The sequence below is a fragment of the Limanda limanda genome, chromosome 19 (genome assembly GCF_963576545.1).
Source record: "Limanda limanda chromosome 19, fLimLim1.1, whole genome shotgun sequence".
NCBI classification, from domain to species: Eukaryota; Metazoa; Chordata; class Actinopteri; order Pleuronectiformes; family Pleuronectidae; genus Limanda; species Limanda limanda.
In genome coordinates, this window is record NC_083654.1 from 21,302,656 (window position 1) to 21,327,980 (window position 25,325).

General features: G+C 42.7%; 1 protein-coding gene across 2 annotated transcripts; it reads left to right on the plus strand.

Moving 5' to 3' along the window:
* The first annotated feature begins 655 nt into the window (after positions 1-655).
* Positions 656-25,325, plus strand: LOC133025574 (CCR4-NOT transcription complex subunit 3-like). Of its 2 annotated transcripts, none has more exons than XM_061092272.1 (20): positions 656-792; positions 5,318-5,380; positions 7,300-7,388; positions 8,392-8,466; positions 9,831-9,920; positions 10,474-10,602; positions 11,071-11,166; positions 13,141-13,269; positions 13,485-13,575; positions 14,520-14,653; positions 15,676-15,732; positions 16,072-17,068; positions 17,345-17,450; positions 17,582-17,726; positions 19,244-19,378; positions 19,629-19,725; positions 20,825-21,026; positions 23,115-23,247; positions 24,252-24,377; positions 25,033-25,325. In XM_061092272.1, the coding sequence occupies exons 2-20, from the start codon at positions 5,356-5,358 to the stop codon at positions 25,129-25,131; spliced, it is 2,955 nt and encodes a 984-aa protein (XP_060948255.1). In that variant the 5' UTR covers positions 656-792; positions 5,318-5,355; the 3' UTR covers positions 25,132-25,325. The 2 variants fall into 2 exon arrangements, with proteins under 2 accessions (XP_060948255.1, XP_060948256.1); XM_061092273.1 differs by having other exon boundaries at positions 7,300-7,367.

Consider the following 25,325-nt stretch of genomic DNA (forward strand, 5'->3'; position numbering starts at 1 on the left):
AAGATTCTTTATTTAGGTCATTCAACCAGAAATTTAGAGAATAAATTAATCTTATTGCTATTATAATAATAATAATAATTATTATTATTATTTCGTATTGTAGTTGCTTATTTAAATCAAATAAATTACAACAATAACAAATCAATCCAGCAGATCATTGAAATTAACAAATAAATGAACTCCATTGTCCACAATCCCCTGCGGCCAATCACAGGGCGAGTTGTACCGGAAGTAGTAAACCATGTGACGAGATGTCGAATATGTGACGAGAATTCATTTGTCTAAAATTTGGTAAGAGGATAAATTCAATCTGGGATTTTTAGTGAATAAATCATTGTATTTTCTGTTGATATGGTTGTAATTATTATTATTTCGTATTATGCTTATTTTCATATATTTAAATCACTCCATAGGTTTATCTGTAGTTCATCTGAAACGAACAAATAACAAAATAAGACAAACTCCAAGGCCCACAATGCCCTGCGGCCAATCACAGGCCGAGTTGTACAGGATGTAGTAAACAAGCATGCTTTGACGGACAGCCGGTTTGGACCAATGGGAGAGCGCGAACGGCCACAGCGGGCCAATCGCAGGCGAGGTGGGCGGGCCTCGTGTCCACCAGGGCCTCGGAGGAGGAGGAGGAGTTCCTGGCGGCCATCTTGGATGTGCGGACTGATTGTTTAGCGAGAAGAATTGTGAACATTTTAGAAAATAAGCCATTTTACTGAATCCCTGAAGGTTTGAGGAAGTGGAGGCGACCGAGGACCGAGACCGTCACTGGGAACAGTCCGGGTAAGTGCCCCTCGGAGCCGGGGGTGATGGGTTCGAGCACCGAGCCCCTCCGTGGCTCTCCGCCTCTCTCCTCCGTCCGCATCAGGCAGCGCCGCCGCCGGGAAGCTGCTTCCCTCCACGCTGCTCCGGCTCCGTGTTCCGGCTCCGGGACCCGGACCGGACCCCGCTTCCCCCCCCCGGGCCCGGGTCGGGTAGCGAGGCCGGTCCGGGGGGGGGTCGGTGCCCCCGGAGCTGGGACCGCCGATGCCCGCCGTGTTGATCAACATCCCGGGATTAGAAATGTTTGCCCCCCCGCTCCCGGTGGTTCGGTCCGTTTGTCCACATTTCACCGTGGATCCGGTGCAGAAACCGGTGGTTCGAGTCCGCAGCTGCTGCACATGTGTCGGCGCGTTGTGGAGCAAATGCTAAAAACAACAGCTCGTTGTTTGTTCAGGTCAACACACGATGCTCGGTTCCAACCAGCAGCTGATGTGCTGGTTTCTAACGTGGTCCTCAAATCAAACTGGGGAAATGGAGTCAAACTGTCAAAGACCATCGTCATCCCACAACCATTAAATATTAAAAAGGCTCAGTGCAGGAAAAAAACAAGGGTTTTAACAGGTTTTAGTCAAAAGTGGGACAAATATATAACACTCTAATCCATCAGATTCATTGTAATATCACAAATATCTTTAGGTTATATGTTTTTTAGCAGCATGAACTAGGAGGTCACAAGTTCAGCATCTCTGTAAACCTCCATATGATAAATATTAATGTGATATCAGGAATTTTAATAATCCACATCGATGTGCACACTCTAAGTACAATTATCTAAAACCTTCCAACTTTATAAATGTTGTTATAGACGTTAAAGTCTTTCAAGAGCTGCTCATTCGCCTTGTTGGTTTCATTTTGAAAGATGCAGTTTTCTTTCTCCCCTGTAGCTAAAATCCTTACTTTGAGTTATACTGAGACGTGTTTCTAATATTTTGGTTTAAAAATCATTTTAACAAACGTCACCAAACATTATACAAGGGTTTTAACAGGTTTTAGGCAAAAGTGGGACAAATATATAACACTCTAATCCATCAGATTCATTGTAATATCACAAATATCTTTAGGTTATATGTTTTTTAGCAGCATGAACTAGGAGGTCACATGTTCAGCATCTCTGTACCTGCAGGAAACCTCCATAAGATTAATATTAATATGATATCAGGGATTTCAATAATCACTGCACACTCTAAGTATAATTATCTAAAACCTTCCAACTTTATAAATGTTGTAATAGACGTTAAAGTCTTTCAAGATCTGCTCATTCGCCTTATTGGTTTCATTTTGAAAGATGCAGTTTTCTTTCTCCCCTGTAGCTAAAATCCTTACTTTGAGTTATACTGAGACGTGTTTCTAATATTTTGGTTTAAAAATCATTTTAACAAACGTCACCAAACATTATACAAGGGTTTTAACAGGTTCTAGTCAAAAGTGGGACAAATATATAACACTCTAATCCATCAGATTCATTGTAATATCACATTTCTTTAGGTTATATATTTTTTAGCAGCATGAACCAGGAGGTCACATGTTCAGCATCTCTGTACCTGCAGGAAACCTCCATAAGATTAATATTAATATGATATCGGGAATTTCAATAATCCACATCGATGTGCACACTCTAAGTACAATTATCTAAAACCTTCCAACTTTATAAATGTTGTTATAGACGTTAAAGTCTTTCAAGATCTTCTCATTCGCCTTGTTGGTTTCATTTTGAAAGCTGCAGTTTTCTTTCTCCCCTGTAGCTAAAATCCTTACTTTGAGTTATACTGAGACGTGTTTCTAATATTTTGGTTTAAAAATCATTTTAACAAACGTCACCAAACATTATACAAGGGTTTTAACAGGTTCTAGTCAAAAGTGGGACAAATATATAACACTCTAATCCATCAGATTCATTGTAATATCACATTTCTTTAGGTTATATATTTTTTAGCAGCAGGAACTAGGAGGTCACATGTTCAGCATCTCTGTACCTGCAGGAAACCTCCATAATATTAATATTATATCAGGAATTTCAATAATCCACATCGATGTGCACACTCTAAGTACAATTATCTAAAACCTTCCAACTTTATAAATGTTGTAATAGACGTTAAAGTCTTTCAAGAGCTGCTCATTCACCTTATTGGTTTCATTTTGAAAGATGCAGTTTTCTTTCTCCCCTGTAGCTAAAATCCTAACTTTGAGTTATACTGAGACGTGTTTCTAATATTTTGGTTTAAAAATCATTTTAACAAACGTCACGAAAAAAATATACAAGGCCTTAAACTTTATGCTAGCACAGCGACAGCAGCAAAATATAATAACGTATTGAATTTGACACAGATGTTTAATAAAGGGTGTTTATGAAGTCATATTCATTCAGGCAGCGTCTGCACACTGTCCATTTTAATTTTTCATGAAACAATTCCCTGAAATTCATTCTTATTCAAACCGAAAAACAACAAATGTGAAATCATTATGAGGTGCAGTGATTGGTTGTATTTCTAGGCTCAGATGAGCTTTTTAATACCAACAATTCACATCATTTTACAACATAAATCAATAGTTTGTAACCCTTTAATCTGTGGCAGAATTCAGAGCCAGATTCAGTTCTGTGCAATCTGCTCAGAAGATTATCTATAACAAAGGAGAAGCACCGTGCTAGCCTGTTAGCCAATCGGTTGTTCTGCACTCGTGCTGCATGACTTGAATATAACTTTTATACATGACATCATCCGTGAACATATTTTGCACCTGAGTCGTCGCTATGTAGATTATAATCAGCAATGGGGAAGAAGACAACAACTCCCATAATCCCACGCTGCATCATGATGCAATCAACCTAGTTCTTTTGTTATTGTTTTGATTGAGAAACTCGTAACTTGTACACGTTAGCTTAAAGACGCGTTAATTAAAAATGACTCATTCAAATGAAATGCTCAGCTGCTCTTTGGACGTCAAAATGCACCTGAAAGCATCTTTGTTGTCATAATTATGGAGGCGTTAAGATGAACAATAAACTATATTAATTATATACATGTAATACATGTCTGAGACTTGATGGGTCCAAGTCCGCAAATTGTGGAAAATGATAACACCTTCGCCAAATTAGCTGAACCGATGCGTGTTATTCTTTTCCTGTAGCCGTTAGCTTCCCTCCGGGTGTGCGTCAGTACAACGTTATAAATATTATGTTTCTGCAGTGTGATCAGAAACGCCGTTGTTCAATGGCCTGGGTCCGAACGTGATAACCGGGGTTAAAGCCGAGACGCGTATGGTCATCACCTCAGACCGCTTGTTGGAAATCTGTCTGCTCAGCTCCGCGTCTCATCCACAGACGGCGCTCGATGCGACTTTGTATCGGAAGGAAGCTCGGGTTCTGTTCCAGGTCAAGAGGATCCACTTCTCAATCTGACCAAGCGGCAGCTGTGAAATTCCAGTGTGAATCGTTGCTCAGCCATGAAGGGGAAAGTCGAGCGGAACAGTTTATTACTCGTTTACTGCGGAGAGAGGAAACATTAAACCTCCTCATTCGGCACGAGGCTGAGTAGAGATGTTCTTCTACCGTTTCCCCAACTCGCATAGAACTTCTTTTTTATCTAGTTTGACAACAGAACTGAAATATCTGGTTATCTTTCTTGCTTTCGACTTTCTTTCCCAAATTAGTGAAGTTTGAATTTGGTTTCCAAAGTTTACCGCTGCAGTCCATCCTCTGTGAAGTCTTGAACGTTGCACACGCCGCCATTTTACCTGTGGGGCTTTCCAGCGTGAAACTACATGCTAACATTTTAGCTAGCTCTGGCTAACACTGCACTACCCGCGCGACCCGTCATTTATCGGCAGAAACATCACGATGCTGATATCAGAACAACTCCCTCATCACCGGAGGACAATAGATGCAGGAGCCAAAGTGAAAACAGCTCAGATACAATTCTACTTAAACAGTCAGAAGACATTAATGAATAATTGGTCGTTTTTTCACACAACCTGCAGGTGAACCCGTTGTTGCTCTGTCACAGAATGTTGTGCGACAACACTTGAGGCCTGAACACTCTCATACTATACTATACTACACTATACTATTCTATACTAAGATCTGAGTACACCATGATGGACAATAGAAAAATACTTGCATAAGAGAAGGAAAGATTCAATAATGTTGAGTGCAGAGCTCAACAAATCTCCATATTTGTCCCATCTTGGACTAAAGAAACATTGATGCTTTACATCAGTGTCTCTTTGTGCCTACATGATAAATCATGTAATATGGAACATGCAGAGGAAATGGCTTTGAATGCAACAAGCTCAAACTCGCTCTCTGGAAGGGGAAAAATATTGACGTTAACACGGAGCCGGCACTTAAACAGTTTTCTTTTAGTAACTTATCCAGAATGTTTACACTTGTTTCTTATTCTTTCATCTATTTAAAGATTTTGATTTTTTAACTCATTATCTGAAATGCAGTTTTAATTAATACATACTCTTTGTTTGTGTTTCTCTGCAGTGAAAGAAGGCATGAAGACATCATCCTAGTTATCAGTCATGGCCGATAAACGGAAACTTCAAGGTGAGGTTACTGTGTGTGTGTGTGTGTGTGTGTGTGTGTGTGTGTGTGTGCGTGTGTGCGTGTGTGTGTGTATTGTCTTATCAATGATCAGTTGAATATTAAATTAGAATATTCCATTTCACCCAGCACGCTCTGGTTTGGCAGATGTTGACACTTCCTGTTACTGTGGTCACAGTGACATGATGCCACGTGTGTGTGCAGAAGTTCACAAACACAAACACACAAACACACACACCCACTTTGTAGTGAGGCCCGTCAACATGTGTCTCCTCTGCTGCTCCTCCCTTCTTCTCTCGCTGCTTTTATTTTGTTGAATCTCAACAGCCCGGACTGTAACAGTGAATCCTCTGTTGATTGATGTCTGGAACTGTTCCCAGTGCTCTGATGACATCCAGCATCCAAACCTGAACACACAACACCACAGCGACTCTCGTAACCCAACCCCGACCTTTGTGTACAGACAGAACCCCCCCCACCTGCCCCCCCGGCTCAGCCCTGTCCCACAGAACTCTTCCTGGGAGTCCTTTTTCTTCTGATGTTATTTCCAGCAGCTGCCATTTGTCACCACAGGGCCTGAAAACACAGGTTTTGACAGGATTCGTCCTGAATGATTCTCTGTCAGTTTCACTCATCTATTCACGTGAGCTCTCGTGACTTCCCTCTCTGAAAAAACTAAACGTGTATTTCCCCCTAAATCCCGTCCCGAGTAAAGATGGAGTGCAGGCACCGACTCGGCTCTGTCAAATTGTAATGTATTATTACAGAGGAGGTAGACTTTCATCTAAAAATAACACTCGCAGCAGTGTCTTAACGTCAAGGCTGTTTAAGGTCAGACTCAACTTTGGCTTCTCTCGTTTGTTGAGTCTTCCCTCGTTTCTCCGAGTGATCGAACAACAGTCGGAGCCACGTGGAGATAATCGTTGAAACACGGCTGAATATCGGAAGCTGCTTTGAGCTCATATCAGCAAAACATGAACACAGATACTGATATTTCTGCAAAAGGTTCCTATCAACTGATATATTCATCTGTTTCGGATTCTCCTCTCCAGACATATAAAAGTGAATTAGATGCGTCTATCAATTCCTTTTATCATCAATTAATCCAATAAATTAATCGTTTAGTCTGTAAAATGTCAGAAAACGTCTCCATGTGTCTTGTTTTGTCCAAACTACAAAAACACTGCGGTTAATATGATATAAAAGGAAAATACGCTGTAAATATATTTGAGAAATAATACTAAATTGATTGTCTAGATATGATTTTGAAATTGAAAGCTGACTTTCCACACGTGTTTTTTTTGTCCTATTTTCACTTCACTAAAACCATAATCTCTGTGCTAAAAATAATCAAACCGCATAAGAACACGTTTTTTCCTGATTATGTTTATTAGCGAACAACTTATCTTTGTCACGTGACTTGAAGAAAACATTAATCTGGGACATGGTGGCGAAATGATTTTCACTTCCTGTCACCGTCTGTTTGACTCCGCGACCTTCCTCTGATCGTGAAGCTGAAGATTTGAAAGCAGTGTGTGTGTGTGTGAATGTGTGTGTGTTGCCTCTTGCCTACAAGCTTAATGCACCTTTAGTGATTTGCATATTTCATGAGATGTCGGCCACAATTTGCTAATGCCCGACTCTTCTGTGTTGCGTTTGTTGTTTTTCCGTGTGTGTGATTTGAAATTCGAGCATCAACGTGACGTGTTTTTATATAAAAAAAGCAGGTCCACGCTTTTACTGAGATTATGCTGACGAGTTAATCCTCTCGAATCTGTAGCGTGGAAGAACTTAAAAAGATGTTTTCTGTTTTTAAATCGGCTGATCCGCTTCTTTGAACTCGCCCCTGGTGTTTTGACATATTCATATTTGCTAATTTCACTAAAGCTTCTCGGTGTTCTGCTCCTTCTCGCCTCCTCCAGGTGAAATAGATCGATGTCTGAAAAAAGTAGCGGAAGGTGTAGAACAGTTCGAAGACATCTGGCAAAAGGTGAGACGGGACTGTGACAAGGTTTGTGAAACTTTTTTTTTCTCTCTATTCAATTCATTCAATGCAAATTGTTCTGTCAATCATGTTTTTGTCTGTTTAACATCAGGAAATAAGTAAAATGCCGTCACTATGTCATGTCAGATGAAAATCAATGTCCTTGCCATTAACGTTTCAGTTATTCACTCAATTGAACGATCATTGCAGCTCTGCAAAATTCTCACTGAGAGTTTTAATTAGCATAACGAAATTTCCCTTTTTCCCCCTGACCCATATTTTGGTCTGACGGCAAAATTATAATTTCCTGTCGATCAGAGAACAAACAAAAACCCAGATGCTTGTAAACTCTGCCTGTGAACGGGACACGTGTCTGCTTCAACTGGCATTCAACCAAAGTCTGACCATTACAAGATTGTGTGAATATTGTCGTGTTAATCTCAACACAACTCTCACGTTTCACATGAGCTGCAGTGATTTAATTGTTTTCCTGCCTATGGTTGTTTTCTTTATAAGGGTGTTAAACTGGGATTTGCAGTCATAATAAAGTCATAAGTAAATGAACACTGCCCTCACCACGACAGAATGTGCAGTCCTCATCATTATTATTATTGTTATTAAAACAGTGGTCGGCCCTGAGCTCCCAGCAGCCCGCAGGCCCAGAGCACAGATCTGTTTGGCCGATAAAGAGACACTGTTAGTGGTTCAGTCAGCACAGATCCCAGTCGCCCTTTTCCCTTCATTATATCCTGTATTTATTACACTGCTGTGGTTATGTTTTCAGCAGCTTGAGTTAACTCAGATATGGTTATTTAGTTATTCCTGTGATTTCTGCTGATTTTATATTTTCTTCTGATGTTTATATTTGACCCCATTCAACTGTGTTATGATGTGAGATCAATAGCACAAAACAGATGACATGATTTTGTATAAAAATATATGTTTAATCCTCCTCCTGTGATTATGAATGTATGGCAAGCATGTGCACGTTGTTCCTTTAAATATTTCACCTGTTGTCTCTTCTGTGCAGCTTCACAATGCAGCCAACGCCAACCAAAAGGAGAAATATGAAGCAGACCTCAAGAAAGAGATTAAAAAGCTACAGGTAAAAACCAAGACATGACCTGAATAGGGTTGCAAATTTCCGGGAATATTCAAACTTGGAAACTTTCAATGGGAATTAACAGGAATTAACGGGAATATACTGGAATTAACGAGAATTAACGGGAAATGTTGTGGGTAATTTATACTAACTGTATTTGCCTTGTCATATACAGACATAAATATAAACATTTTGTTGTGTCATAGGCTGATTTGAGCCCTGAGGAAACTTTGGGCACTTGACTATATGCTTCTGCATCGTTGTGTCATTCTTAACATAGGTCTTTGCACAGTATTTGCAAATGTACACAGCCTTTCCTTCTACATTGGATGAGGTGAAATGTCTCCACACATGAGAGAGTGCACGTGGCATTGTTCTGTAGAATAAGATGAGAACAAAGTTTGTAAAAAAACACTAATGCAATGCCAGAGATATAAATAGTTAGCCAAACAATTGGAATCGTCTGTAAACATATTTTACAATTGATGGATAAATGAATGTAAATAGTCTAGATGAACAGATGAACAATCCTCAATCAGCATGCTAATATATTTCCCCAGTAATATCATGGAAACTTACCTGACTAGTCCTTCACTCTACAGCAGGCCTCAATAGCCCTGCTGTAGAGTGAAGGATGCTGGGAGTTGTCTGTGCATGTGATGGAAGAATGACCAGTGGAGGGTTGAAACTCAACGTTCCATACATCTTTAAAATAGAGTTTTGAATGATGTTTTTATTATAATTTGCCTATTTATTTATTTTTTGAAATTCCCCAAATTCCCGAGCTTAACTCACCATGGAAAGTTTCCGGAAATTTACCTGAAACTTTCCGCCCCTTTGCAACCCTAGACCTGAACCATTTAATCAATTAAATCTGTCAAATGCTCTCAGCGTCTACCCAGAACTGAATAAGAGTCGGCTTTAGTCTGGATTCACATCAACAGAGACATGTGGAAACGATGATGATGCAGCCACCTGATTGGTTCTTATCAGCTGTGGCTCCACTTCCTGTTTGTGAAGTCTTCCTCGTCGTCCAGTTTGTAGCCAATCAGCAGCTGAGGCCGAAACTGGTCGACCTGAGGTCTCATGTTCTGAAAGTGGATGAAAGGTTGAATATTGTTTGCTGTCGTGCAATAATTTACATTGAATATGATCAGCCAGAAGCCGTGTGTACGCTTCATCTCCATGTTTCCATGGGAACCAAACTTAAAGCCAAGCCAGTTGTGTATGAAATTCACCGTCCATGACAGTTGAAGACGAGTCTCTGCACGCACCCCCACTCATGTCTCTCTCTCTCTCTACCCTCTCTCTCTCTCCCTCCCCCGCTCCTCTTCCCTCTGCCTCCTCCTCTGCTCCTGGTCCCACAGCGTCTTCGAGACCAGATCAAGACGTGGGTGGCATCCAACGAGATCAAAGATAAACGGCAGCTAGTTGAGAATCGTAAACTCATAGAAACGGTGAGTAGGAACTGAAGAGGGAGCTCACATCATGTTCATGGTTACGCTCCCCCCAGGAGCCGGATTTCAACTCTTGAAAAGTTTTTAGAAATTAGGAGTTATTAAAAATCTCTGTCACTGATCCATTACCAGAAAAGTGATCGACCCATTGATAAAACTCATCATCCTCGTGTTTGTTGGCGTTTGTTATCCATTTTATTTTGTGAAATGCAGTTCACAAAAAAAGAACTGTCAATATAATCTTCTTATAATAGTATACATGTAAATATCAAGGCTCCTGAAGAGATTCACGTGATGCGTATGTCCGATTTCAACCCAATTTTGCACTGGACTTCTTTGAGCCCTTAACAATACACATGCGAGTTGTGCAGCTGATATGAATTATGAAATTATCTAAATCTGAACTCAGGCGACAGTCCTTGTGGCGTCTTCCACCTGTTGTTCATCCGTTTCCTACGGTGTCATTAAGATTAACGTGAATATTATAAACCTTGATTTAATAGGTACCAGTTTTAATAATGTTTTTCTTTTTGTTTTCTGATTCTGTCTGCAGCAAATGGAGCGGTTCAAGATAGTGGAAAGAGAAACCAAGACGAAAGCCTACTCAAAAGAAGGACTGGGTCTGGCACAGAAGGTCGATCCGGCCCAGAGGGAAAAGGAGGAGGTCGGGATGTGGCTAACGGTGAGTTTCATTTTATTATGAAATGATTATCTGTGCACAGGAACAGTCATTTAGTCAGAAAACATGTTGAACAAAGAGAGACGACAGCTGCAGGTGAATAAACATCAGCATTAATCTGTTTGGGAAGAAATAGAAAGTTATTTGCTTGAGAACTTCATTGGAAAATGATCTTGTCTTCACCACATAGTGTAAAACAGTCAAATATAGACAATACACAGCTATGACATGTCAATTAAAGGGAGTGACAGTAAACAAACCACTTGTCTTGAACTTAAATGTATGATTAACTTTAATGCACTTGTTGATTCATGTTATTTCATCATCACCAATTGTTCCTGGTCTATTGAATGAAAGTCCGACGTGGATCTTCTTCTCCACTTTGAACACTTACACCCACTTCAGAGCCGTGTCACGTTTGCTGTGATATTAACTTCCCCTGTCTTCTTTTCTCTTCCTCTCTTTCCTCAGAATATGATCGACACGCTGAACATGCAGGTGGACCAGTTTGAGAGTGAAGTGGAGTCTCTGTCGGTGCAGACCAAAAAAAAGAAAGGAGACAAAGAGGTCAGTTTAATCCTGATTCGTTCATTGTTTTCCTCTCTGCTCTGTGTGGTTTCCCTCCAGTAACTCAGATCAGTCGACCTCAGCCTCACCGAGCTCCTCTGTCCTCCATTCATCTTCTGTCGCTCCCTGATGAGGAGAACCTCGCTGACCACGTCTCCTAAGTCCTCTCCAGGGGCCTCAGTTATAGAACAGCTCTTTGACTTGACCCTTGAGGACACAGCAGTCGGGTTAAAGAACACGAGCTCGAGCAGGTTCTGCGTAGCCTCACACTTTCACTGTCTCGAAAATTACGTCTTTGTTATGACGACAGGAAATATTTGCAACTTGTTTCCTTTGGATCAAGACGATTTTCTCTGTAACTGCATCAAATTTTTTGCTCCGAGCATGGAATATGCACAAAGGATCTTTTTATGCATGAGACCCAGAGGGGTTTTATTTTTGTGTCTCTGATGCACTAAGCATCAAAGTCTAGAGATGTTGAAGTCATAAACTCTGCCTCCTCCATGTCAGCAGATGGGATATGGACCAGACTAAAAACACAAAGTACATGTCGTTCAATTGTCATTTGTTTCTGATAAGTTGGGTTTTAATGAATCTTTATTCTGAGGCTCCACCCCCCCAGTCGCTACTTCACTGACTGGCTCCAAAAGTTGAAGTGGAGATGCATCGACCTTCCTGTTTATTCTCTGCTCCCAAAAGTTGAGCCAAAACATCTGATTGGCTTGTAGTACACGCCTCCATGTTAGCAAATGGACCAAACTTAAAGAAACCAGTAAGTTAGATATTTCTTTAATACTTTTTCAAGGCGGAGGATTAAAATAGATTTTCCAACCGATGCCTTCAGCTGAGTGAACAACAGAAACTGGACCTGCCTTGTTTTAATCTTCATAAATTAGTCAAAACGTTGGCTGAGACTAAAAAAACAATTTGTACCATAAAACATAACTAGTGCGAGTGGAACATAAAGAATTAAAATGTCGCCTGTTTGCACTCAGCACAGTGAAATCCGCGTGTTCCCGACATTTGCTGAGGCAGCATTAATATGTGTTGAGATGAAACACATTAATATGTTCCACTCTGCCTCCTCCACTGATGTCGTCCGGCAGCAGCAGCCGAACAACATGCGTCTTAAGTGTGTGTTTTAGCATCTGTGGTGATTTAATAATCCTCTCAGCGCCGCCTCTGAAGCTTTCACCCAAAAGAAACAGGCGGAGCTTGATCAAGACATAAACTGGAACACGTTTGACCCCAACATATAGAATTAAGCAAAAAGATGGATAAATACATAATAAAAGGCGTTAGAAGCACTCGAGTGTTTCAGAACATGAATTAACTGTGAAGGAGTTGAAGAATTAAATATTGAAATCAGAAGTGGCGCGTTCGATGCATTAAGCCGTAAAGTGAAGATATAGCAGCGCCTCCCACTCGCATGCTGTTAAACCTCCTATATGTTTACTCACTACTGGGATTCTCTTATTGTGGTTAATTTTTAAAGGACGTTATCGTAATGCATGTTGGGCCATTTTGTTCTTTATTATTTGAATGAATAATTCATTCAAATGTATGTTTTGCATTGGAATGAAAGAATCTTTTTACCAAATGGAGAAGCACTCAGAGTCAACGATGGGGGGGGGGGGTTCCTGGATTCACCCGTTTATCCAGAGCAGACATGAGGGGGTTCTTTTTGGGTCAATTAAAACCAAACTTACAGAAACATGATGAAGACTTGAACAAACAGTCTGAAATGACAGGAACCATCTTTTTAAAACATGTATTTGACGTTTGTTTCTGTTTTTTAGTTCAGTTCATTTCCCATTTTCTGACATGCAGGAGGTTCATGGTCCTTCTTTAAAGTGACACTATCTAAATCAAATTTAAAAGTTTGTGCAAAAACTTTAAACCAAAAGTCTTGGGGGACAGAAGTTAGACTTTAAAATAACTTCCCCGCTGCCTCGTTCCATTTTTCATGTGCAGAAGCAGGACCGGATTGAGGAGCTGAAGAAGTTCATCGAGAAGCATCGGTACCACATCCGGATGCTGGAAACAATACTGAGGATGCTGGACAACGACTCATTGCAGGTGGACTCCATCAAGAAGATCAAGGTTTGCTCTTTAGAAAGAAACTCTGGATTCTTTGTGTTCTTTACAGTTTGTCCTGTTGCTTCTGAAAACCTTTTATATTTGTATTTGTAAATGATTCCTAACCGACAAACTGCACTGTAACCTTCTGTTTCTATGGGAAATCAAACTGTTGTTATGTGTAAACCCTGAGAAATACCATTCAAGTAATGCACATATGATCATTTCCTTTATCTCAGGATGATGTGGAGTACTACATTGACTCGTCACAGGATCCAGATTTTGAGGAGAACGAGTTTCTGTACGACGACCTGGATCTGGAAGACATTCGTAAGTAGTAGAAGCAGAACTGGACTTAACTCGCCTTTAGCTTTAATTAGGTGTCTTTGTTAAGTTTTTGAACAATAAAGTCAGATAACTACGGATAACGACATCCAGAGCATCTAGTCATCACGTCATCGGATTCTGAAAGACTCTTACAAGCTGCGTCTACGGCAAAATAACAACACTGCTGTTGTTTGCATTAAATAATTGAACACATGCTCCAGAGAGTAAATGTTGTTTTCAAGCTGCACTATGAGACTCTGCATGTGGCAGCTCGTAGCAGCAGCTCGGTTCATGTGCAGCGGAGATGATTCAGAGGTTCAGTCCTTTAAAAGCTGTTCCTCAGGAGACTGTTGTGTAATTACTTTTTGAATTCCCCATCAGTGAAGCTGTCAAACCACAGACACGTCCACGACCTTCACTCCTGAATTCAGTGCAGAATTATTTCAAATCAACTCTGTGGCTCTTGGATCAGAATGAGGCCTTGTCTACACTGTGGAGGCTTTCTCAGATATTCAGCCTCAGCTCCTCGCAGACGAGAACGCAAAAATGACCACAGACACTTAAACAGGCATGCCGGGCCAGTAGGTGGCGATAGAGTCCACCTCAGCGATCCGTCACATACCAAAGAAGAACTCTGTGAGCATGCTGGGTGAGCTTGTTCTCCTGTCAGCCGCTTCGAGCTGCTGTTGTCGCCCTTGTCCCCGACACAGGACGCCCGGTTTTTGAGAATCTGCACTTAGCACTGAAGCACGAGTCTAGTGACTTGAAACGTGCGGTTGTGTTTCAAACACGGGGAAAAGTTTGTGTAGCAAAATATCCTCATTAGTGTGAGCAGGGCTGAGTCTGGGCTCAGGTGGTCTGGAAGACAAATGCACCCAGGTTCAGTGAAGCTTGTTCCATGAGCTGGAGACTGTGACTGAACTCTTGTGTGTTCCTGCTTCCTGCAGCTCAGACGCTGCTCGCCACCTCCCCCCCGGGACAGTCCGGCTTGGAGGACGAGATCTTCCAGCACTCCAGCAGCACACCCACCTCCACCACCTCATCTTCACCCATCCCCCCCTCGCCTGCCACTTGCACTACGGTAGGAAACCTTCTTCAGAGTTTGGTTATTGATGGAAGTCCACAAATTAACATTTCCTGCACTTTTGACATTGAGATTGCGTCTGTTTCTGTTCATGAAAGTAATGCAACATTTGGTATTTCAAATTTGAACACATTTTCCACTGGTCCAACCTTGAACCTTTTCTGGTGCGACACGCTTTGAGCTTCTGGACATTCAGTAACGTTTGTGTTCTTCTTGTTTTTGTTACATCTTGGGAACAATGTGATAAAGTGATGTTTGTGCAAGATTGAAAGATATAAAAGTGAAACCACCGTAAAGCATTGTCACTGGTCTCGATGGAACCTTCTCTGGTTGTGTGTTGTGTGTTTCCGACACGTTGGTTTCTGGGGCTAAGAAACCAAATCCTCTACTGGCGCTGGGAAAGCCATCACCTTGTTAAGAGGGTTTATATTTGCTTTTTTAATGATTCTGTTTACTCTCCAACGTTACATCTCGAGAGTGAAATTCAAAAAGTGACAGAGCGTCTCTCGACCCTCTGCTTTCCCACCAACAACCATTTCCTCATTGTAATCTCTTCAATGACCCAATCAAACAGTTAAAACGATCCCATTTCTGAAAGTGAAGTTCAAGTCAAGTCAAAAACATAACTGGGAGATAATTGCCTTTGTATCTGTGATCGCAGTGCCCTGCCATCTGCTCTCATTGTTCTGCTCTCTTACCATTATATCATCTGTTCTTCCGATCCGCCCACCGACAGCACGCAGTGAGAGGAGTTATTATAAGTCTGATGTGTCTGAATAGAAGGCGTGGAGCCGTTAAACGCTGCTGGCAGGAAGTTATACTTTGGCATCAAGGTGAATGTAAAGGATGAGATGTTCAAGGACTCCTGGGAAAGTAGAAGTTCAACTTTTAATTATCCAGGAGCAGTTTGAACTGAAGCTCGATCGAGTCTCGCTTCCCAAACACGTTCTTAATGAGAAACTTTTCTGATAGACCGAGATCTGAATAATCACAATCTCCTGCATGTTGTTCTCTTTCAGGAGAACTCCGAGGATGACAAGAAGAGAGGACGTTCAACAGACAGTGAAGTTAGTCAGGTGAGTCCACACACACTTCTGTTAACGCAGCCTCCTGGAACACACAATGATTTTGTCACAACAATAATATCATTTATTGATCAGTCAGTGGGAAGGTAACTCTGAAGTTTGATGATCATTTAATGAAAGACAGACTTGTGCTGAATTTCTGATTCTAACTCTAATATTCTCACGTTTTACTGGTTAATTGATAGATTCATCAATTATTAAACTAACTGTTCTAATATAACAGCCTAAATATATTCACACGTTTTCATGTATTGTTATTTTTAAATGTAAAACTTGTTTCTAACGCTGAACATCCAATTTACATCAAACCCGTTTTCTTTTCTTTTTCAGTCACCTGTGAAGAACGGAAACCCCTCCTCGTTATCCTCTTCCTCCTCCTCCTCCTCCTCTTCCTCCTCCTCTTCCTCCTGCTCTTCTTCCTCCGTCTCAGGACTGAACCCCTCCTCGCTGGTCTCTATGGCGACCATCGCTGGGGGTGGGAGCAGCGGCTCTGGGGGCAACAGTCATTACAGCAACTCGGGGGGGCTCCTCTCCAACACCTCCGCTGGCAGCTACAGCAACGCCACCCAGCAGCCCCCCCACCCGTCGGCGCAGCAGCAGCAGCCGGCCAAGAACTCAGTGAGCTCCTCCTCCTCCTCCGCCCCGATCGCCTGCCCCAGCATCAACAGCCACCCCGCCTCCTCCACCTCCTCCCCCCCCAACGCCAGCATGCAGGGGCTCCTGAGTTCGAACTCCCTCGCTCCGTCAGGCCCCTCGCAGACCTCCAACAGCTTCGGCCTCGGCCTGGGACTCTCTCTGGGGAAAGGCGGCATGTCCAGCTCCCTCACCACCAGCCCCATGTCCGGGGGGCTCGGCCTATCGGGGATGCCGGCATCCCTGAGCACCATGGCGAGCCTTCTCTCCAGCTCCACCCCCGCACCGTACGCTCAGGCAGCCGCCTCGGGCGCCGTGGGCTCCGGGTTACCAGGTTTACCGGGCTCGCTGGGAGGCGTCAGCACCACGAGCTCCAACAGCGCGTTGGGCTCCATCGGCAGTGGGAACATCACAGTCGGCGGGCCGACGTCTTCATCGGGGGGTCTGCTGGGGGCGTCGACCTCCATGGGCAGCATCGGCTCCGGGATCCTGGGTCTGAGCTCCAGCCAGTCGGGGATGCAGGGGATGTCTCTGATGTCACCGAGCCCGGTCGGGGGTCTGGCTCCGGGGAGCGGCGTCGGCATCATCGGGAGCAACGGGGGTAACTCTGGATCCGTGGGGAGCGGCGTGGGGGGGGGGAACTCGTCGCTGTCCGTCGGACCGCCGAGTCGACAGAAGCAGAACGGAAGCACGAGTGAGTATCTGTCTGCAGGAGTGAAGCTCAGTGGTCCAGCTTCTCCAGACCTTTAACACACGAATCAGCCAAACTTAAAATTAAATTGTGAAAGGATCATGTGACTCAGAGAAGGTTCTGGTTCTCTCACTGGAATCCCCCCCCCCACTAACTTCACTACTGGAAACAGTCAGAGTTCCTCTTAACGTGTTGAACTTCATGACCAGTTCATTCTTCTGCATTCACTGTTCATCACAGTTGAGACATTTCTCATTTCTGTTTTCCTTCCTCACGCAGGCTACAGTGCTGTGGTGGGCGACAGCACAATAGACTCCGCCCTCAACATGGTCAGCCAATCACTAAACAGCCAACCCTCATCTTTGACCTCCTCAGCCAATCAGCCGTGAGTCTGAATTCATTTCAAAAACATGGGAACATTTTCTTCTTCTGGGGTTTCTGTCTTTTTTTTGATAGCTAGCTCCTCCCTCTGTTTGACCTGCTGACCCTCTGCTCCTCCTCTCCTCCTCTTCCCAGTAAGGACACTGGTCCCAGTCTACTGGGCTCCATCACTCTGTCGTCCAGCTCTCCATCGCCGGGCTCCTACAGTGACGCCAAAATGGTGAGCGGCAGCAGCCTGCTGAACGGACCGCTGGGCTTCTCCCAGTCCGATGGCATGAAGGTGAGAATACAATATGGAGAATGTTGTTGTAACAGCCTCCACTCACTGGTTTCACTCTTCTCCACTCACTGGTTTCACTCTCCTCCACTCACTGGTTTCACTCTTCTCCACTCACTGGTTTCACTCTTCTCCACTCACTGGTTTCACTCTTCTCCACTCACTGGTTTCACTCTTCTCCACTCACTGGTTTCACTCTTCTCCACTCACTGGTTTCACTCTCCTCCACTCACTGGTTTCACTCGTCTCCACTCACTGGTTTCACTCTTCTCCACTCACTGGTTTCACTCTCCTCCACTCACTGGTTTCACTCTTCTCCACTCACTGGTTTCACTCTTCTCCACTCACTGGTTTCACTCTTCTCCACTCACTGGTTTCACTCTCCTCCACTCACTGGTTTCACTCTCCTCCACTCACTGGTTTCACTCTTCTCCACTCACTGGTTTCACTCTTCTCCACTCACTGGTTTCACTCTTCTCCACTCACTGGTTTCACTCGTCTCCACTCACTGGTTTCACTCTTCTCCACTCACTGGTTTCACTCTTCTCCACTCACTGGTTTCACTCTTCTCCACTCACTGGTTTCACTCTTCTCCACTCACTGGTTTCACTCTCCTCCACTCACTGGTTTCACTCTTCTCCACTCACTGGTTTCACTCTTCTCCACTCACTGGTTTCACTCGTCTCCACTCACTGGTTTCACTCTTCTCCACTCACTGGTTTCAGTCTTCTCCACTCACTGGTTTCACTCTCCTCCACTCACTGGTTTCAGTCTTCTCCACTCACTGGTTTCACTCTTCTCCACTCGCTGGTTTCACTCTTCTCCACTCACTGGTTTCACTCTTCTCCACTCACTGGTTTCACTCGTCTCCACTCACTGGTTTCACTCTCCTTCACTCACTGGTTTCACTCTCCTCCACTCACTGGTTTCACTCTCCTCCACTCACTGGTTTCACTCTTCTCCACTCACTGGTTTCACTCTTCTGCACCAGCAGCAGGGATCTGCTCCCACTCAGCCACGGGAGTTTAAACACGTTGGGCAGTGAAGCTGGTTTATACTCGATGGGAACAGTTAACAGGAGTCACAGAGAGTTAGAGTTCAGCCATTGATATCTAAAGATAAATATAAAACCAGTGGTTTAAAGTCAGATTAAAAAGATAGACCTTTAGTTTCCTTTAAAGAATACAGCAACTATCCCGCCTATTAATGCTAGGTTGTGTACATGATGTGCTAATACTAACGTTAGTGTAGTTTAGCAGAGCTAGAAAATCTGAAGAGAGAAAAGAGGAGACTGCTGCAACTATCAACATTTTCTTCAGAGGCTTTATAAAAGTATTCGTCTAAAATTACAATATATATTGACTTTAAATTCAACGGATAATGAACGCCCACCAGCAGCCATCTTTGGGGAAATGTCTAGTCATGTGATCTATTCTGCAAATACCCACCAGGGGGCATCCAAACTGATTTGTCCCCTCGTTGAGCATCTGTAACGTCCTCCATGTTTCTTTCCTTCCTAGTGTCACAGCTCAGGAGCTCTGAGCTTCCTGAAACTACCAAGGTCCGAGTTTTCATGTCTACCACAAAAGGAAAACATCCTGATGGACTCAGAGAACTCGACCCTGTTTGAAGACAACATGACCATGAAAGACGAGGTATGGGAAACTACAATTCTGTGGGCAATATCAACGTTTTAGTTCAGTTTCTAAATTGCTCGTCAGCTGCTTGATGTGACGTCACAGACATCTCTGCAGCACACCGATACAAACAGACCAAAGAGCAAAGCCTGAAAGATTTCCATGGAAGTGTTTTCACTGGTGGGTGGAGGTTGAGTTCCCCCGTAAGGAGAGGAACTCCCAAACCCCCCGAGTCTGTTTCCCATGAGTCTCTGTCTGTCCTCCTCAGCCCCAGGAGCCTCTGAGCAGCCTGAAGGCCATGGCCGAGCGAGCAGCACTCAGCTCAGGGATGGAGGGAGACGTGACTTCCCTGCACCTCACCCCAGGTAACACACACATCAACACACACATCAACACACACATTAACACACACACGGAGCAGAAATAGGAAAGCTGCAGTTTAACAGAGCAAAGTGTCATCTCACCTCCCACACTCCTCAGCCTCCTCTGAGCAAACTCTGCTTTGATCGTCCCTGACTCAACTTCTCTGAATCCCTCCATCCTCCCCATCCCTCCATCCTCACCCTCCCTCCATCCTGCACCCTTTTCCTCCCTGGTTCATCCGGGCTCTGACATTAACCGACTAAGACCGAAGGCGTCAAATACAAAATAAGCCCAGTTTGAAAACATCCTCCTAAATCCTGAGGGTCATGTGTCTTGAAAACAGTGACTTCATATAAAACACACATTACTGGTCTTAAAGGTGTACACACATTCGTATTTTCCATCAGGTGTTAATTAGGGATGGGGGGGGAAAAATCGATTCAGTTACAAATCGCGATTCTTGTGAATGACGATTTTAAATTTTTTTTTTTATTTAAACATATTTATTGGTTTATCCCGGGGAGGGGGATATATTGGGGGAGCAACATCACCCCAGATCATGTTGACCAGCTCTTGTTTTTGCACAAGAATCTAAACACACCCAAGCACTAGCTTTGCATCGCCTACATGCAAACAACAATAGCCTACTTTTTGTTTATTTCAAAGTTTATATTTTAAGTAAACATTTATCCATTCTATTTAATTTACCTTTTATTTATTGTTTAAAAGAAGCCCAAGTGACATACATGTCTTAATCTGTCAGTTTGTGTGCAGTTGACAGGGGCTATACAATAATAGGGCACATTTTTATCTATTTTCTCTATTGGCTGCCCGGCAGTCATTAAGTTAATGTTAATATTTGAAATAAAACGTGTAAAGCTCTAAGTGAATTTGACTGTGTTGTATTTGAAGGAATGATTCAACATTTTTCCATGGTCCAGTTCCAGAAATCCCAGGAAATCGTAATATCGAATCGCAATACTTACAGAATCGCAATACATATCGTATCGCCACCTAAGTATCGTGATAGTATCGTATCGGGAGGTCGCTGCCGATTCCCGTCCCTAGTCTTAATAGTGTTTCCCTCTGTCCTCTCCTCAGACATCTTCCCGAGCAGCACTACATCCTCCTCCGGACCCCCGTCTGCGCCTCAGACCTCGCTGTCAGAGGTCAGCATCCCCCCGTCACTGGGGGTCTGTCCACTGGGGCCGGTGCCCGTGTCCAAAGACCAGCTCTACCAACAGGCCATGGAGGAGGCGGCGTGGACGCACATGCCCCACCCATCCGACTCCGAGAGGATCAGGTGCAGTGGAACTCACATTTGTAACCACGAGATAATTCGTCTTCACGCCCTTAACTTTGCTTTGTCAATACGGAGGTTTTTCACAAGTAATCTATTACATCAAGTCCTGCATTAAGTATTTTACTAAAGGAAAACTACCGACATATTTCATGAAAGTACCAAGATTTTCATTCCCCAAAAGTGAAGCCAAAGAATCGTTATCATCCCCTGGTGGCTGTCTGCAGTATTTGTCACAAACACATATAATATGTTGTAAGAATAATTATTTAATTAGTAATTTAATGATATAAAATCAAGGTTAAACGTCATGATTGACAGGTGAGACCGGCTTGTGTTTGGTTGAGTGGCAGCGTTCGTGTGGGAGGAAGTGGAAACGTGTCCACCATCTTTATTTACACTCTGTGATTCACGCCCCAAGAGACATAGTAAAAATGGTGTCATTGTATTTAATATATATGTAGCCCTTTATTTAGTATTTTCACCTCGTTGTGCTGTGACACAACAGACACACAAACACACACACACACACACTGAACAGATAATCCTGGGGCTGTTCGATGCTTTCAGCCCACACAGGTACAATTGACATTTAAATCCAAACACTCAAAACCTCTTGTCCCACAGAACCTGTTGTTCAGCCAGAGGCGGAGAGTGACACACACACGCACACACACACACACTCACACACACACACACACACTCACACACTCACACACACACACACACACACACACACACACACACACACACACACACACACACACACAATCCGCTCACACACACAGATTTCTCCTTTTGTGTGTTTAAAACTGGAATCTGACATTGATGTTTAATTATAAACCAAACATGATCAGAAAACCTTTTAAATATCCATAATCCACGTTCACATGCATTCATCCTCATTTGTCTTAATTGAATCATTTCATTAATCTGCTTGTTTCAGACTGTTGAGTGTTTTCACGTCAAACATCTCGTCCTTGTTTGATCCTTAGTCCTTAGTTTTGGGGACAGGGACACGAGCAGCGGAAACTAAAAGAGACAATGTGCGTTCGTCACTGATCTAAAAATACGAGTTTAGATGGAAAACAGCGAGAGTTTGACCCACTGGTGGATTTTCCTACTTTGTGTGGATTCATCAGGGTCAGTCGATGGTTCCCATTAGTTTCTAACTGAAGCTCGTCAGGCTTCAGGTCACATGACCGGGTCAACGCGCTTTATACGTTTTTTTACTCGTTTTTCTACACGTTTTCTAACTCCACCAAACCAGCACCCTGGAATATTTGCATATTTGCACCAGCACCATAACAAGCATATTTGAATATTTGCACTACTGCACAAATCGAACATTCATCTGTAAAGATATATATTTAGATGTATATATTTTATTTTCTATTTTAAATTTTTGATATTCTATTTCATTGTTGTTCTATTTTATTATTTTTTATTCTATATTATACTATTTCTATTTCTATTTTATTTTTTTGGGTTGAAATTACTGAGCATTGCTTAAAGAGAGTGTGTGACCCAAGCATTTCATCGACAGTGACTACTTCATGTTATCTCTGTTCTTTTGACAATAAAAATCTTGATTCTTGAATCTACTTCAACGAGACTCTTAGAGGAGAATATCTACGATTGTGAAATGATTCTGAAATGATTCTGAAATGCCTGACTTTGTTTTATTTATTCTTGATGATAATAATCATCTTTGTTCAGGCACAGAACATGTTAAGAGAGTAAAATATGTTAAAACTATGTTTTAAAAAACAGGGTTAAAACAAGGTAAAGATTATAATTAAAGAAAAGACACCAGGCATCATTAGTTTTAAGTTAAGTGGACGAAATAGGACCAATAGTTTTTGTAATTTAATAAATTGCGAATTGAAGGAAACCAACATTAAATATATTGTCTAACAGAACAAACTCAAAGCAATTTACTGTATCGCAGCATCAAAGATAATACAAGTAAGAAATAACACAATCTGATAAATCACTTTTATTTGAGTCTTGTCTCAGAAGTGTCTCACTTTGCTTCCTCCGCTCAGTCCCGCTAAGCCCCTCCCCCTCTCCTCCTCCTCTGTGTTTCAGGCAGTACCTGATGAGGAACCCCTGCCCCACCCTGCCTTTCCACCACCAGGTGCCGCCCCCCCACTCTGACACGGTGGAGTTTTACCAGAGGCTTTCCACCGAGACCCTCTTCTTCATCTTTTACTACCTGGAGGTAAGTTTGTGGGATTCCACACTGAAGTTGGAGAAAAGTATAAAAACTAGGGATTGGGGAAAAAATCGATTCAGTTACAAATCGTGATTCTTGTGAATGACGATTTTAAATCGCCATGATGCCTCCCAAATCGATTTTTTAAAAATTTAAAAAAAAACAAACTGGGGGGAGCAACATCACCCCAGAGCATGTTGACCAGCTCTTGTTTTTGCACAAGAATCTAAACATACCCAAGCACTAGCTTTGCATCGCCTACATGCAAACAACAATAGCCTACTTTTTGTTTCTTTTTTGTTTATGTCATTCTATTTAATTTACCTTTTATTTATTGTTTAAAAGTAGCCTAAGTGGCTTACATTTCTTAATCTGTCAGTTTGTGTGCAGTTGACAGGGGCTTTACAATAATAGGGCACATTTTTATTTATTTTCTCTATTGACTGCCCGGCAGTCATTAAGTTAATGTTTATATTTGAAATAAAGTGGTAAAGCTCTAAGTGAATTTGACTGTGTTGTATTTGAAGGTTTGATTCAACATTTGTCCATGGTCCAGTATTTAAAAAAAAATAATAACCAAAAGAAATCCCAGGAAATCGTAATATCGAATCGCAATACTTACAGAATGGCAATACATATCGTATCGCCACCTAAGTATCGTGAATTTATCGTACGGGAGGTCCCTGCTGATTCCCGTCCCTAATCAAAACTGAAAATTGAATGTAGAAATTGAATCGAGAATCGTCTCTGTAAGTTCAGTGTTTTGTGTTTGTTTGAGTCAGAAAATGCAACTGCAAAAATGTCAAATAATAACTAGGATGTTTTGGTGCAGAACTCAGGATTAGTTTCTGTTAAATCTACAGCACAAAAAGAACTTGTATTTTCTCCATCACTCGTGGTTTTGTTTGATCCACTGAACGTCTCTCTCTCTCTCTCTCTGTCTCTCTCTCTCTCTCTCTCTCTCTCTCCCCCTCCCTCCCTCCCTCCCTCTCTCTCTCCCCTGGGTCCAGGGCACTAAGGCCCAGTATCTGGCAGCCAAAGCCCTGAAGAAGCAGTCGTGGAGGTTCCACACAAAGTACATGATGTGGTTTCAGAGGCACGAAGAACCCAAGACCATCACTGATGAGTTTGAGCAGGTGAGTCTCACATCTCCATGAAGGTCCACCCCAGTGATGATGTTTATATAAACAACCAGAAGGTGGCGCTCTCATGGATTAGATCCTCAGACGTGTGTCGTAAAGTGTCTCAGGAGATGTTCACCTCACCTCTAATTTGGGCAAACAACATCCAATCCTCAAACTTAAATTGTAAAAGGTAAATTCTGTACTGCTCTGATTTGCACCACTCTAGAAAGAGGTGCACTGACATCCAAGGTTCATGGTGTTGTAGAATTTCAAGTCATCCTACAAAATGAAATACCAAACCCCAAAATCCGAGAAACACAACCTGTGGTCCTTCACATTTCACAACTCAATATATGTAACCTGAATGTCCTTAATTGCCATAATTCTGGTTTAAACTGTGAAGCAAGTTTAACTTCTGGTGTTTATCTCATCGTTTGTCACAAAATGAATTGACTCCACCAACATCCATTAGGTTGAAGCTATCTTTGAATACATATTCTAAAGAGTTTCATAGTTTGGTAGAAGGAGTGGAACTCCAGCAAGCACAGGTTCTGCTTCTTGCTTATTACTAAACAAATAGTTTTATGTTTCTATGCTGATGAAGACGAGTTCTCAACCAGAGGAACCTTCATCATCGTGGTTTCTTTGTTCTCCTCTCTCACCTCAGGGAACCTACATCTACTTTGACTATGAGAAATGGGGCCAGCGGAAGAAGGAGGGATTCACTTTCGAGTACCGGTACCTAGAAGACCGTGACCTCCAGTGACCTGCGGAGAGACATGTGGAAGGACAGACGGGCGGACGACAGAGAGAGAGAGAGAAAGGGGCGTGGACGGAGGAAAGAATTAGCGAATAATCGAACGAACAAATGCGGGCGGTCCGGCGGCTGACATTCCTGTTTCCACCTCAGCTCGCTGTTGGAAAGGAGACGTTCAGGGCCGGGGGGGGGCGACACCAGTC